The sequence below is a fragment of the Botryllus schlosseri genome, chromosome 6 (genome assembly GCF_051294905.1).
Source record: "Botryllus schlosseri isolate E-star chromosome 6, Bs_hap1, whole genome shotgun sequence".
NCBI classification, from domain to species: domain Eukaryota; kingdom Metazoa; phylum Chordata; class Ascidiacea; order Stolidobranchia; family Styelidae; genus Botryllus; species Botryllus schlosseri.
The window spans coordinates 14651296-14664314 of record NC_137241.1 but is presented as its reverse complement, the minus strand read 5'-3'; the positions used below and the strand labels follow the sequence as shown (position 1 = coordinate 14664314).

The 13019-nt window shown below is 41.3% G+C and overlaps 1 protein-coding gene across 1 annotated transcript; it reads right to left on the bottom strand.

Moving 5' to 3' along the window:
• Nucleotides 1-862: 862 nt before the first annotated feature.
• On the bottom strand, nt 863-3508 carry LOC145440134 (uncharacterized). Its single transcript, XM_080317723.1, has one exon. It carries the CDS (start codon nt 3506-3508, stop codon nt 863-865), a length of 2646 nt encoding a protein of 881 aa, XP_080173849.1.
• Nucleotides 3509-13019: the final 9511 nt, after the last annotated feature.

Sequence of the window (13019 nt, the reverse complement as noted above, 5' to 3'; positions counted from 1 at the left end):
AAAGTTAGTGGGTCAGCGTTAAAAAACAGCTGAATCACAAATGGGATGTAATATTGACAATAAAGTTAGTGGGTCAGCGTTAAAAATCAGCTGAATCACAAATGGGATGTAATAATGACAGTAAAGTTAGTGGGTCAGCGTTAAAAAACAGCTGAATCACAAATGGGATGTGATAATGACATTAAAGTTAGTGGGTCAGCGTTAAATAACAGCTGAATCACAAATGGGATGTGATATTGACATTAAAGTTAGTGGGTCAGCGTTTAAGAATAGCTAAATCTCAAACGGGGTGAAATAGTGACAGTAAAGTTAGTGGGTCAGCGTTAAATAACAGCTGAATCTCAAACGGGGTGAAATAGTGACAGTAAAGTTAGTGGGTCAGCGTGAAAAATCAGTTGAATCTCAAATGGGGTGAAAAAGTGACAGTAAAGTTAGTGGGTCAGCAGTGGGTCAGCGTTAAAAAACAGCTGAATCACAAATGGGATGTAATAATAACAGTAAAGTTAGTGGATCAGCTGTTTCTGCGCGGCTTTGATTGCCGATTTCCAGGCGCAGAAGCCTTTCTAATCTGGAGATATCTTGACACAAAACTATTGCAATTCAACTGTCTGGCACTCCAATGTTAAATACTGAAGAACTGTATTGTCCAAACGTGACGAGTACAGAGCAGGATTTACAATTAATTAAGAGTCATCCAAAATATCCAACTGAAAATGTTCCAACAGACGCTTTATATACCCCAACTGAAAGGACGCGATAAAGAAGATTACTAATAATTAACATTGCTACAATTAAATTGCGCAACGAAAATCAGGGAAAACAATGAATGGACAATCGTAAACACTCCCCCCCTTGGCTGATCTCAGCCAACAACCGACTTCTCCAACAAATGGAGTTTCTGAATTGGTCTCGTGACCAATCCACGCGCAGTTTTCAACTTGAGAGTTCGGATGAGACCGTCTCTACTCCTGTACGCATCGACTACTTTTCCTGTCTTCCAGTTCGAGCGGGAATACCCTTCATCGGCAATAAGACAGACGTCTCCGACTTCTGGAACGGAATGCTCTGTAGTCCATTTATTGCTGCGGAGTAGTGTTGGCAAATACTCCTTGGTCCATCTAGTCCAGAAGTGTTTCAGCAAGTTCTGAAGGTAGCGAAACCGTTTTGAAACGTTCACAGTAGACTTGACCGGGAAATTCGGGAGGTGACGTAACGGACGACCGAGATGTGCGGGTGTAAGCGCTTGTTCGTTCCTCGGGTCGGATCCCAGATAAGTCAACGGACGTTGATTCATGGCGCATTCAATATCTGTTAACACAGTATACAGCTCGGAGAATGTCAATTTGGCCTTACCGAGAACTTTTCGTAGAGGCTCCTTTATCGACCTATTCATCCGTTCGTAGAATGCGCCACGATGGGGTGCTCGCTCTGTGATGTATTTCCAGACGATCCCGTTATCAGTGAGAAACCTTTGCAAAGTTTCGCCTTCCAACTTCTTCCGGAGCGAGGCGCGCGTTGATATCGTCAGCAACTTCTCAGCTTTCTTGAATGTTAACTGATTATCACAAATGATTTCATTGCACCAACCTCGTCTGTTAATCATGCGTTGTAGAGCCGCCAAGAATTCCTCCGTTGTCATGTCGTTCGTGAGTTCGAGATGAACCATCCTGCTATGAGGGCACGTAAACAGACAAATGTAAGCCTTTTTCATCTGGTCGCCACAGGACTTGACGTAAATAGGCCCTGTAAAATCTAAACCGACCTGTGAAAAAGCGGGAGAAATGCAAACGCGTTCCGAAGGGAGAACACCCATTTTTTGGTGCAGATGTTTCGTGTTGTGATGTCTACACACCACGCATTGGCGCAAAACTCGACGAACTTCATTGCGAATGTGAATGATGTGAAAGCGTTCCCGTAGAATGGCGATCGTCGTGTCTTGCGGTGAATGAGCGGCTGCCTCGTGTACATGCAAAATCAATTTTTCAATTAGTGGTTCCTTGGCTGGAAGAATAATGGGAGCCTTTGCACAATCAGACAACTCCGACATACACAGACGATTTCCAGCGACAATTAATGAGAGTTCAGTTTCGAGCCGTGGATCCATGTCTCGGAAGGGACAGGTGGTTGGGACATTTTTACTAACCTCCAACTGTTCAAATGAAGCAGCAAATCTAGACCTTTGTATCAAACGAAACAGGTGCACCTCCGCCAATTTGAATTCGTTGGGCCCTATGAAGTTTTTTTCGCAATCTGGATCAAGTTTGTCAAAATCACGATTCTTCCATCGCAGAATTCTAGCTGTAACGCGAACAATTTTCGAGTAACTGCTAAACTTGCTTTCATAGAACGGAATTGAAGTCTCAGTTTTCGTTAGTAGCACGTGCTTTGCGGCAATCTCGAATTTCACGTCATCAAGGGAATGTTCTAATTTTGATTTCTTTGGCCAATTCGAACTGCCTTCCGAGAGCCAAGAAGGTCCAAACCAATACTTTGAACTGTCTTTGATAAATTTAAGACTCACCCCCCGACTGTGCATATCCGCAGGGTTATCGACACCGGGACAGTATCTCCACACGTCGGGTGAAACGAGATCGTGAATTTCTTGCACGCGATTGCGAACGAATGTCTTCCAGTGGAAGCTTGGCTTAGCAATCCAGGCAAGCGTTATTTCGGAATCAACCCACAAATGAATCTGATCACACTCGACGTGCGAATCCCATGCGTTGAGGACATATTTGACCAATTTCGCTAAACTATGAGCAGCCATCAATTCAAGTCTAGCAACCGAAACGGATTTCAACGGGGCGACTCGGGTTTTAGCGATCAAGTATTGAATATGAACGTTACCTTGATCATCTTCTGCTCGCACGTACACAACTGCTCCATATGCTTGCTCGGAAGCGTCGGCAAATCCGTGAAGCTGCACACTTTTCACTGATGTTAATCCAGAGAAAATGTACCGAGGGATTTTGATTGAATTGAGCACAGCCAAGTCATCAATCCACTGTCGAAACTTCATAGCTATGTCGTCATCCACTGGTTCGTCCCATTCGTATTGTTTCTTCCAAACTTCTTGCAGCAATATTTTGGCACGTACGACATATGCTGAAAAGAAGCCAAAAACATCATATATCTGACTCAGTTTGCTGAGCATGGTTCGCTTCGTGACGTTGGTTTCCTGCTCGCACATCTTGGGCTTGACGTTGCAGTACATCGTGTCATCAGTAGTACACCACCTTAACCCGAGAGACGAAGCTTCACCTAAATTGCTGTCGCCGAGATCTAAATCACAATTGGGTAATCGCGCTTCCTCAGGAATGCGATCCATTAATTCTCGACTGTTAGAGGCAAATTTAACCAAAGTCCAGCCACCGCTCTTAAAGAAATCAACCAAATTGCGCTGTTGTCTGGCAACATCCTCAACGCAATCTCCACCGATATGGATATCGTCCACGTACATGTTTTTCTTAATTAGTTCTGCAAAGTTGTGACCGAAATTTTCTACCATTATAGCTGAATTAGCATGGTGATGAATCGTTTGTATCGCAAGAAATGGACTGGACGAAATGCCAAACATGACCCTTTCCATAACGTAAACGTCAGGTGCCCTTTGTGGGTCGCAATTTCTCCAAAGATACAACTGATACCGTTGATGATCATGTGCTATGGCAGTTTGACAAAACATTTTGCGAATATCACCATTCAATGCTACTCGATGAGTACGAAAACGTAGCAATACCTGACCGATATCTGGTAGCAGATTCGGACCTTTCAATAGACAATCGTTTAATGAGTGACCGTTCTCAGTTTTAGCACTTGCGTCAAAAACGACCCGCAATTTTGTTGAACAACTATCCTCACGAAACACGGGGTGGTGAGGAACAAAATAATGCGAAAGGGATTGAATTACTGCCATCTCGTCTTGACTCAATTTTCGTGCAAAACCATTTGATTGGTACTCCGTGATTGCCCGATCGTAACTCTCCAATCTATCAGGCTTTCTACGCAAGGATTTCTCAATAGCCATTAAACGTGAATAAGCCTCTTTATAATTGGATTTCAATGCGATTGCATCCCTCTTGAATGGTAGAGAGACTGAATATTTTTCGCCATCGAATGTTACTGACCTGTTGAATTGTTCAATTGCATCGGTTTCCTTAGCGGTCTATACAGCATCAATATCCACGAGCCCGATTGAATCTTGACTCCAAAACCGTTCGAGTTTCCTGTCCAACTCCTTCCACGAACCTAAATCTGGCTCAGAGACGTTCATAGAAATTTTAGTAAGTAGGCAATTTGAGGGAATGTCAAAACCAGTCGAATTTCGCGAGTAAGGCCCAGCTAAAACCCATCCGAAAATGGTTTCAATGGCAAACGGAGCGGTCTCTGGAATTTCTGGACAAATCACTGACCCTTGCATCAAGGAGAAGTAGTAACGTCCACCAATTAAAACGTCCACTGTACCTTCATCCCGGGGTAGAGGATCAGCCAGTTGCAATCCATCGAGGTGATCGACTTGATCTGATCTCAATACGGTCCGATCCAATGGTGTACAAATTATCCCCTGTTGGACATACGCCTGAATTGTAACTGGATCATTATTTTGATACAAAGGCGATAATTTGAACTGTACAAGATCCATGATGTTTGATGCTGATGAACCTCCAAAGCCACTAACATTCAATAAATCACTTTGAATAGTAGGAAGCTCGAGATACTCTGCTACTCTACCAGTGATGAAACTTTTCTGAGACAGAGAATCAAACGCAACTCGGACACGCATACTTTTACCAGAGTCTGGGCTGTAGGAAGCATGGTGAGAATCTCACTGTCGCGAAAACTGGTCGCCATCGGAATTGTCGAAACCATCGCCTTGGTACGTTGAGGTGTGTCGCCGACGTGCAAAAGCTCGTGATGAGGTTGACCACAATTCGTCACAGCACATCTGGATTTACATTGGTAAAAATGCTTCGGGTGTCCGTCTTCTCCCTTTGTAGAGAGGCATCTGAAACATACTTTACCGGGTTTAGAAATTAGATCTGCCATGCGCTTTTCCGCTGATAACTGAAGAAATCGTTTACAGGTTTCAAGACGGTGAGCATTACTGCAATATGGACACGACAGCAAGGGAACTGATTGAGTCACTAATGACTGCGCAGAGAATTGATTGTCGCTCTGCTTGGTCTTCGATTGCTTCTCCGATTTGTCGTCCGTTGGCCTATGACTTGCGTTCTTTATAGTCTCCATCGTTGCTATCTCTGTCGCGAGAAAATCGAAAAACAAATCAGAAGTGGCTATTTCGTCAGTTTCCAACAAAGGACTAATTTTGCGCATCCAGCGCTCATGCAATTTTGCCGGCAACTGAGATTCGAGCACCTGGGTGAATATTTGATCCCATTTAATATCGTGCTGTGAGAGAACTGTTCTCTTGGCAGTTGCTCGATCAAGCAAACCACGTATTTTACCGATTTCGCAATCAACTTTCCGTCCATCCAAGAGATCCTTAATATAGCTGCGGACGATGACTTGACTTCGGCCATATCTCTTCAATATTGCATCAATTGCGGCTTCATAGTTGCTTGCGATCGATGGGAAACCGTTGAGTACACCGGAGGCGGAACCCTTCATAGAAGTTTTGAGATAAGTCATCTTGTAGAACTTACTCACCTTAGGGTTATTGTGAACGAGAGGTTCGAAGGACTCCCAGAACGTGGGAAAGCTGAGGACATCGCCATAGAACGAAGGTGGGGTCACTCCGCTTGGCAAACTTCCGGCTGCCTTGTCTGCTTTATCTAAAGATATCAGTTCGTTAAGCCGGGTTTTTGCGACTGGGATTGTCGCTAAATAAACTTGCGACGATTCTCTGAAGCCCTTCGATATTTCAGATTTTGTGCCATCTTCCTCCAACGAATCTATCTTCGAATCGACGTACGATTTCAGATCGGCCATTGACAGTTCCGCGGACCTTACGTACACCTGAATCTCTTCAATTGAATGCGAGTTGGTGCATTTCAGGTCAAGAGTCTGTAAAAGCTCCAGAAGTTCCTTATGCATTCGACGGAAGCGTTTCGAAATCACTTCGGGTGGCTTCGATTCCGAGCTAGTTGAAGACTTCTCCTTTTCTTCGGCTGTCTTCTTGACGTCTGCCATAAATGTTGTAAGGTTGTGCCGTTCCTCTTTTGCTCTTTCACGCGATTCTTCCAGTTGTAATAGAAAACGCTTTTCAGCGGCTTCCTGTTGAAGCTGAAATCTTCGTTCTGCGGCTTCCTGCTGCTGTTGCATCATAGTAAAGAGAAGCATCATGTCACTAGACGCACCTTGCTTAAGCGGGGAGAAAAGAGGTGAAGCTGAGGCTGAGTGATCAAGCGCCGCCGACTGATTCGAGGTTTCAGATTTGTCCAACTTTTCTTGTACCTTCGCTTCACGCGCTTTCTTCAATCTTTCGACAAGAAGGGCTTTTGTCCCCAAGATCGGCTCATTCAAACTAGAGAGTTCGTTGCGAAGCTCTTCTACCGTCATCTTCGAGATAACCTTAAATGTGACAGCACATTGCAATTGCGGTTTCCCGTCAGACAGCGAATGATGAAGAGACATATCGCTGAATTGTGAACACTACGTAATTTAAATTGCTCCGATCCTCTTAAACAAACTTCAGTTGTTGAATCCTACGAATGAATCGTCCGTTATGTTGAAGGTCCCAAGCACAACGTGGTCTTGAATGTAGCGTACACGCTTGCTAGGTATCCTTCAATCGGTGGTAATTAATTGTAAATTGTTTCTGCGCGGCTTTGATTGCCGATTTCCAGGCGCAGAAGCCTTTCTAATCTGGAGATATCTTGACACAAAACTATTGCAATTCAACTGTCTGGCACTCCAATGTTAAATACTGAAGAACTGTATTGTCCAAACGTGACGAGTACAGAGCAGGATTTACAATTAATTAAGAGTCATCCAAAATATCCAACTGAAAATGTTCCAACAGACGCTTTATATACCCCAACTGAAAGGACGCGATAAAGAAGATTACTAATAATTAACATTGCTACAATTAAATTGCGCAACGAAAATCAGGGAAAACAATGAATGGACAATCGTAAACATCAGCGTTAAAAAACAGCTGAATCACAAATGGGATGTAATAATAACAGTAAAGTTAGTGGGTCAGCGTTAAAAAACAGCTGAATCACAAATGGGATGTAATAATGACAATAAAGTTAGTGGGTCAGCGTTAAAAATCAGCTGAATCAAAAATGGGATGTAATAATGACAGTAAAGTTAGTGGGTCAGCGTTAAAAAACAGCTGAATCACAAATGGGATGTGATAATGACATTAAAGTTAGTGGGTCAGCGTTAAATAACAGCTGAATCACAAATGGGATGTGATAATGACATTAAAGTTAGTGGGTCAACGTTTAAGAATAGCTGAATCTCAAACGGGGTGAAATAGTGACAGTAAAGTTAGTGGGTCAGCGTTAAATAACAGCTGAATCTCAAACGGGGTGAAATAGTGACAGTAAAGTTAGTGGGTCAGCGTGAAAAATCAGTTGAATCTCAAATGGGGTGAAAAAGTGACAGTAAAAGTTAGTGGGTCAGCGTTTAATAACAGCTGAATCTCAAACGCGGTGAAATAGTGACAGTAAAGTTAGTGGGTCAGCGTTAAATAACAGCTGAATCACGAATGGGGTGAAATAGTGACAGTAAAGTTAGTGGGTCAGCGTAAAAAATCAGCTGAATCACCAATGGGATGAGATAATGACATTAAAGTCAGTGGGTCAACGTTAAATAACAGCTGAATCACAAATGGGATGTGATAATGACATTAAAGTTAGTGGGTCAGCGTTAAATAACAGCTGAATCACAAATGGGATGTGATAATGACATTAAAGTTAGTGGGTCAGCGTTTAAGAATAGCTGAATCTCAAACGGGGTGAAATAGTGACAGTAAAGTTAGTGGGTCAGCGTTAAATAACAGCTGAATCTCAAACGGGGTGAAATAGTGACAGTAAAGTTAGTGGGTCAGCGTGAAAAATCAGTTGAATCTCAAATGGGGTGAAAAAGTGACAGTAAAGTTAGTGGGTCAGCGTTTAATAACAGCTGAATCTCAAACGGGGTGAACTAGTGACAGTAAAGTTAGTGGGTCAGCGTTAAATAACAGCTGAATCACAAATGGGATATGATAATGACATTAAAGTTAGTGGGTCAGCGTTAAATAACAGCTGAATCACAAATGGGATGTGATAATGACATTAAAGTTAGTGGGTCAGCGTTTAAGAATAGCTGAATCTCAAACGGGGTGAAATAGTGACAGTAAAGTTAGTGGGTCAGCGTTAAATAACAGCTGAATCTCAAACGGGGTGAAATAGTGACAGTAAAGTTAGTGGGTCAGCTTGAAAAATCAGTTAAATCTCAAATGGGGTGAAAAAGTGACAGTGAAGTTAGTGGGTCAGCGTTTAATAACAGCTGAATCTCAAACGGGGTGAACTAGTGACAGTAAAGTTAGTGGGTCAGCGTTAAATAACAGCTGAATCACGAATGGAGTGAAATAATGACAGTAAAGTTAGTGGGTCAGCGTTAAAATACAGCTGAATCACAAATGGGATGTGATAATGACATTAAAGTTAGTGGGTCAGCGTTAAAAAACAGCTGAATCACAAATGGGATGTAATATTAACAGTAAAGTTAGTGGGTCAGCGTTAAAAAACAGCTGAATCACAAATGGGATGTAATAATGACAATAAAGTTAGTGGGTCAGCTTTTAATAACAGCTGAATCTCAAACGGGGTGAAATAGTGACAGTAAAGTAAGTGGGTCAGCGTAAAAAATCAGCTGACTCACAAATGGGATGTGATAATCAAATTAAAGTTAGTGGGTCAGCTTTTAATAACAGCTGAATCTCAAACGGGGTGAAATAGTGACAGTAAAGTAAGTGGGTCAGCGTTAAAAATCAGCTGACTCAAAAATGGGATGTAATAATGACAGCAAAGTTAGTGGGTATGCGTTAAAAAAACGCTGAATCCGAAATGGGATGTAATAATGACAGTAAAGTTAGTGGGTCAGCGTTAAATAACAGCTGAATCTCAAACGGGGTGAAATAGTGACAGTAAAGTTAGTGGGTCAGCGTGAAAAATCAGTTGAATCTCAAATGGGGTGAAAAAGTGACAGTAAAGTTAGTGGGTCAGCAGTGGGTCAGCGTTAAAAAACAGCTGAATCACAAATGGGATGTAATAATAACAGTAAAGTTAGTGGATCAGCGTTAAAAAACAGCTGAATCACAAATGGGATGTAATAATAACAGTAAAGTTAGTGGGTCAGCGTTAAAAAACAGCTGAATCACAAATGGGATGTAATAATGACAATAAAGTTAGTGGGTCAGCGTTAAAAATCAGCTGAATCACAAATGGGATGTAATAATGACAGTAAAGTTAGTGGGTCAGCGTTAAAAAACAGCTGAATCACAAATGGGATGTGATAATGACATTAAAGTTAGTGGGTCAGCGTTAAATAACAGCTGAATCACAAATGGGATGTGATAATGACATTAAAGTTAGTGGGTCAACGTTTAAGAATAGCTGAATCTCAAACGGGGTGAAATAGTGACAGTAAAGTTAGTGGGTCAGCGTTAAATAACAGCTGAATCTCAAACGGGGTGAAATAGTGACAGTAAAGTTAGTGGGTCAGCGTGAAAAATCAGTTGAATCTCAAATGGGGTGAAAAAGTGACAGTAAAAGTTAGTGGGTCAGCGTTTAATAACAGCTGAATCTCAAACGGGGTGAAATAGTGACAGTAAAGTAAGTGGGTCAGCGTTAAAAATCAGCTGACTCAAAAATGGGATGTAATAATGACAGCAAAGTTAGTGGGTATGCGTTAAAAAAACGCTGAATCCGAAATGGGATGTAATAATGACAGTAAAGTTAGTGGGTCAGCTTTTAATAACAGCTGAATCTCAAACGGGGTGAAATAGTGACAGTAAAGTTAGTGGGTCAGCGTTAAATAACAGCTGAATCTCAAACGGGGTGAAATAGTGACAGTAAAGTTAGTGGGTCAGCGTGAAAAATCAGTTGAATCTCAAATGGGGTGAAAAAGTGACAGTAAAGTTAGTGGGTCAGCAGTGGGTCAGCGTTAAAAAACAGCTGAATCACAAATGGGATGTAATAATAACAGTAAAGTTAGTGGATCAGCGTTAAAAAACAGCTGAATCACAAATGGGATGTAATAATAACAGTAAAGTTAGTGGGTCAGCGTTAAAAAACAGCTGAATCACAAATGGGATGTAATAATGACAATAAAGTTAGTGGGTCAGCGTTAAAAATCAGCTGAATCACAAATGGGATGTAATAATGACAGTAAAGTTAGTGGGTCAGCGTTAAAAAACAGATGAATCACAAATGGGATGTGATAATGACATTAAAGTTAGTGGGTCAGCGTTAAATAACAGCTGAATCACAAATGGGATGTGATAATGACATTAAAGTTAGTGGGTCAACGTTTAAGAATAGCTGAATCTCAAACGCGGTGAAATAGTGACAGTAAAGTTAGTGGGTCAGCGTTAAATAACAGCTGAATCACGAATGGGGTGAAATAGTGACAGTAAAGTTAGTGGGTCAGCGTAAAAAATCAGCTGAATCACCAATGGGATGAGATAATGACATTAAAGTCAGTGGGTCAACGTTAAATAACAGCTGAATCACAAATGGGATGTGATAATGACATTAAAGTTAGTGGGTCAGCGTTAAATAACAGCTGAATCACAAATGGGATGTGATAATGACATTAAAGTTAGTGGGTCAGCGTTTAAGAATAGCTGAATCTCAAACGGGGTGAAATAGTGACAGTAAAGTTAGTGGGTCAGCGTTAAATAACAGCTGAATCTCAAACGGGGTGAAATAGTGACAGTAAAGTTAGTGGGTCAGCGTGAAAAATCAGTTAAATCTCAAATGGGGTGAAAAAGTGACAGTGAAGTTAGTGGGTCAGCGTTTAATAACAGCTGAATCTCAAACGGGGTGAACTAGTGACAGTAAAGTTAGTGGGTCAGCGTTAAATAACAGCTGAATCACGAATGGAGTGAAATAATGACAGTAAAGTTAGTGGGTCAGCGTTAAAATCCAGCTGAATCACAAATGGGATGTGATAATGACATTAAAGTTAGTGGGTCAGCGTTAAAAAACAGCTGAATCACAAATGGGATGTAATAATAACAGTAAAGTTAGTGGGTCAGCGTTAAAAAACAGCTGAATCACAAATGGGATGTAATAATGACAATAAAGTTAGTGGGTCAGCTTTTAATAACAGCTGAATCTCAAACGGGGTGAAATAGTGACAGTAAAGTAAGTGGGTCAGCGTTAAAATACAGCTGAATCCCAAATGGGATGTAATAATGACAATAAAGTTAGTGGGTCAGCGTTAAAAATCAGCTGAATCCCAAATGGGATGAGATATTGACATTAAAGTTAGTGGGTCAGCGTTTAACCCTTACGAGGTGGGCGTATCATATATGATATGGCATGTCTCCGACACCGATTTCTCTATGTTGACACGCCCTAGACATCGGGTACTACGTTTTTTGTAAAGCCGAGTCTTTTCCGGTGTATTTGGTACCTTGATCAAAAATTTTGGTTTGTAAAAATAAACAAAAAATTAAAAATAAAATATGGTTATAACCTAAAACTTCCGGATATTTTCCGAGTGGGAAATATTGTCGGAAAATCTGCCAGAACATCAGAAGTCGATAGGTACGGTTTTCTGTGTAAATTTTCACCGTTTCAAACATCAAAATGTTTTTTGGAGAGTTGTCTGAGGGAGATTTGTGAATTTTGGTCACGCTTCAGTGATTTTAAAGATCTAGGTCAAGTTCAAGTGCAAATTCAGCCGGCATATGAGTCACAGACAGTTTTACTATGCCTGCAAATGGTTTGGATATGACAAAAGAAAGCATATCGCGTTGTTTTATGCCATAAACCGGACTGTAAGGGCCGATTGAGTCTTGATCATGAACTTGACCTTGATGACCACTCACTGACCACGCCCATTTGTAAATTTTATATGTATTTCCCATTTTTAGATATCTGACGAACCTCGCGGTTTACAACCATGGTTGACGGCTTGTTTGAAACCAGGCAACAGTGGCTACGCACTGAAGCACCATGTTCCTCTCTCTGATGGCATCCTGAGGGTCAGTCTTGATAATTGAGAAAGAGAGAGATCTTTTGGGGGGAAAAGCTTGTTTATTTAAACTTATTAAAAAACCTCAGGCATGTCATGGGGTGTCGATCAAGGGTGGAATCGGTAGAGGGCTATACTCCGCCCACTTTTAAACTGGAACGGCCCAGATTCAAGTCCTGGTGGGGTCACGGTGAGAATTTGAAAAGTGAAGGTCAATTCTGAAAAATATGGCCCCACCTCGTAAGGGTTAAGAACAGCTGAATCTCAAACGGGGTGAAATAGTGACAGTAAAGTTAGTGGGTCAGCGTTAAATAACAGCAGAATCCCAAATGGGATGTGATAATGACATTGAAGTTAGTGGGTCAGCGTTAAAAATCAGCCGAAAGTAAATGCCAAGAAATAGTGACATTAAAGTTAGTGGGTCAGCATTAAAAATCAGCTGAATCACAAATGGGATGTAATAATAACAGTAACGTTAGTGGGTCAGCGTTAAAAAACAGCTGAATCACAAATGGGATGTAATAATAACAGTAAAGTTAGTGGGTCAGCGTAAAAAATCAGCTGACTCACAAATGGGATGTAATAATGACAATAAAGTTAGTGGGTCAGCTTTTAATAACAGCTGAATCTCAAACGGGGTGAAATAGTGACAGTAAAGTAAGTGGGTCAGCGTAAAAAATCAGCTGACTCACAAATGGGATGTGATAATCAAATTAAAGTTAGTGGGTCAGCTTTTAATAACAGCTGAATCTCAAACGGGGTGAAATAGTGACAGTAAAGTAAGTGGGTCAGCGTTAAAAATCAGCTGACTCAAAAATGGGATGTAATAATGACAGCAAAGTTAGTGGGTATGCGTTAAA

Bases quoted from the DNA above. Each gene is read 5' to 3' on its own strand.
- LOC145440134 (XM_080317723.1), bottom strand. From the start codon at position 3,508: ATGGTAGAAAATTTCGGTCACAACTTTGCAGAACTAATTAAGAAAAAC.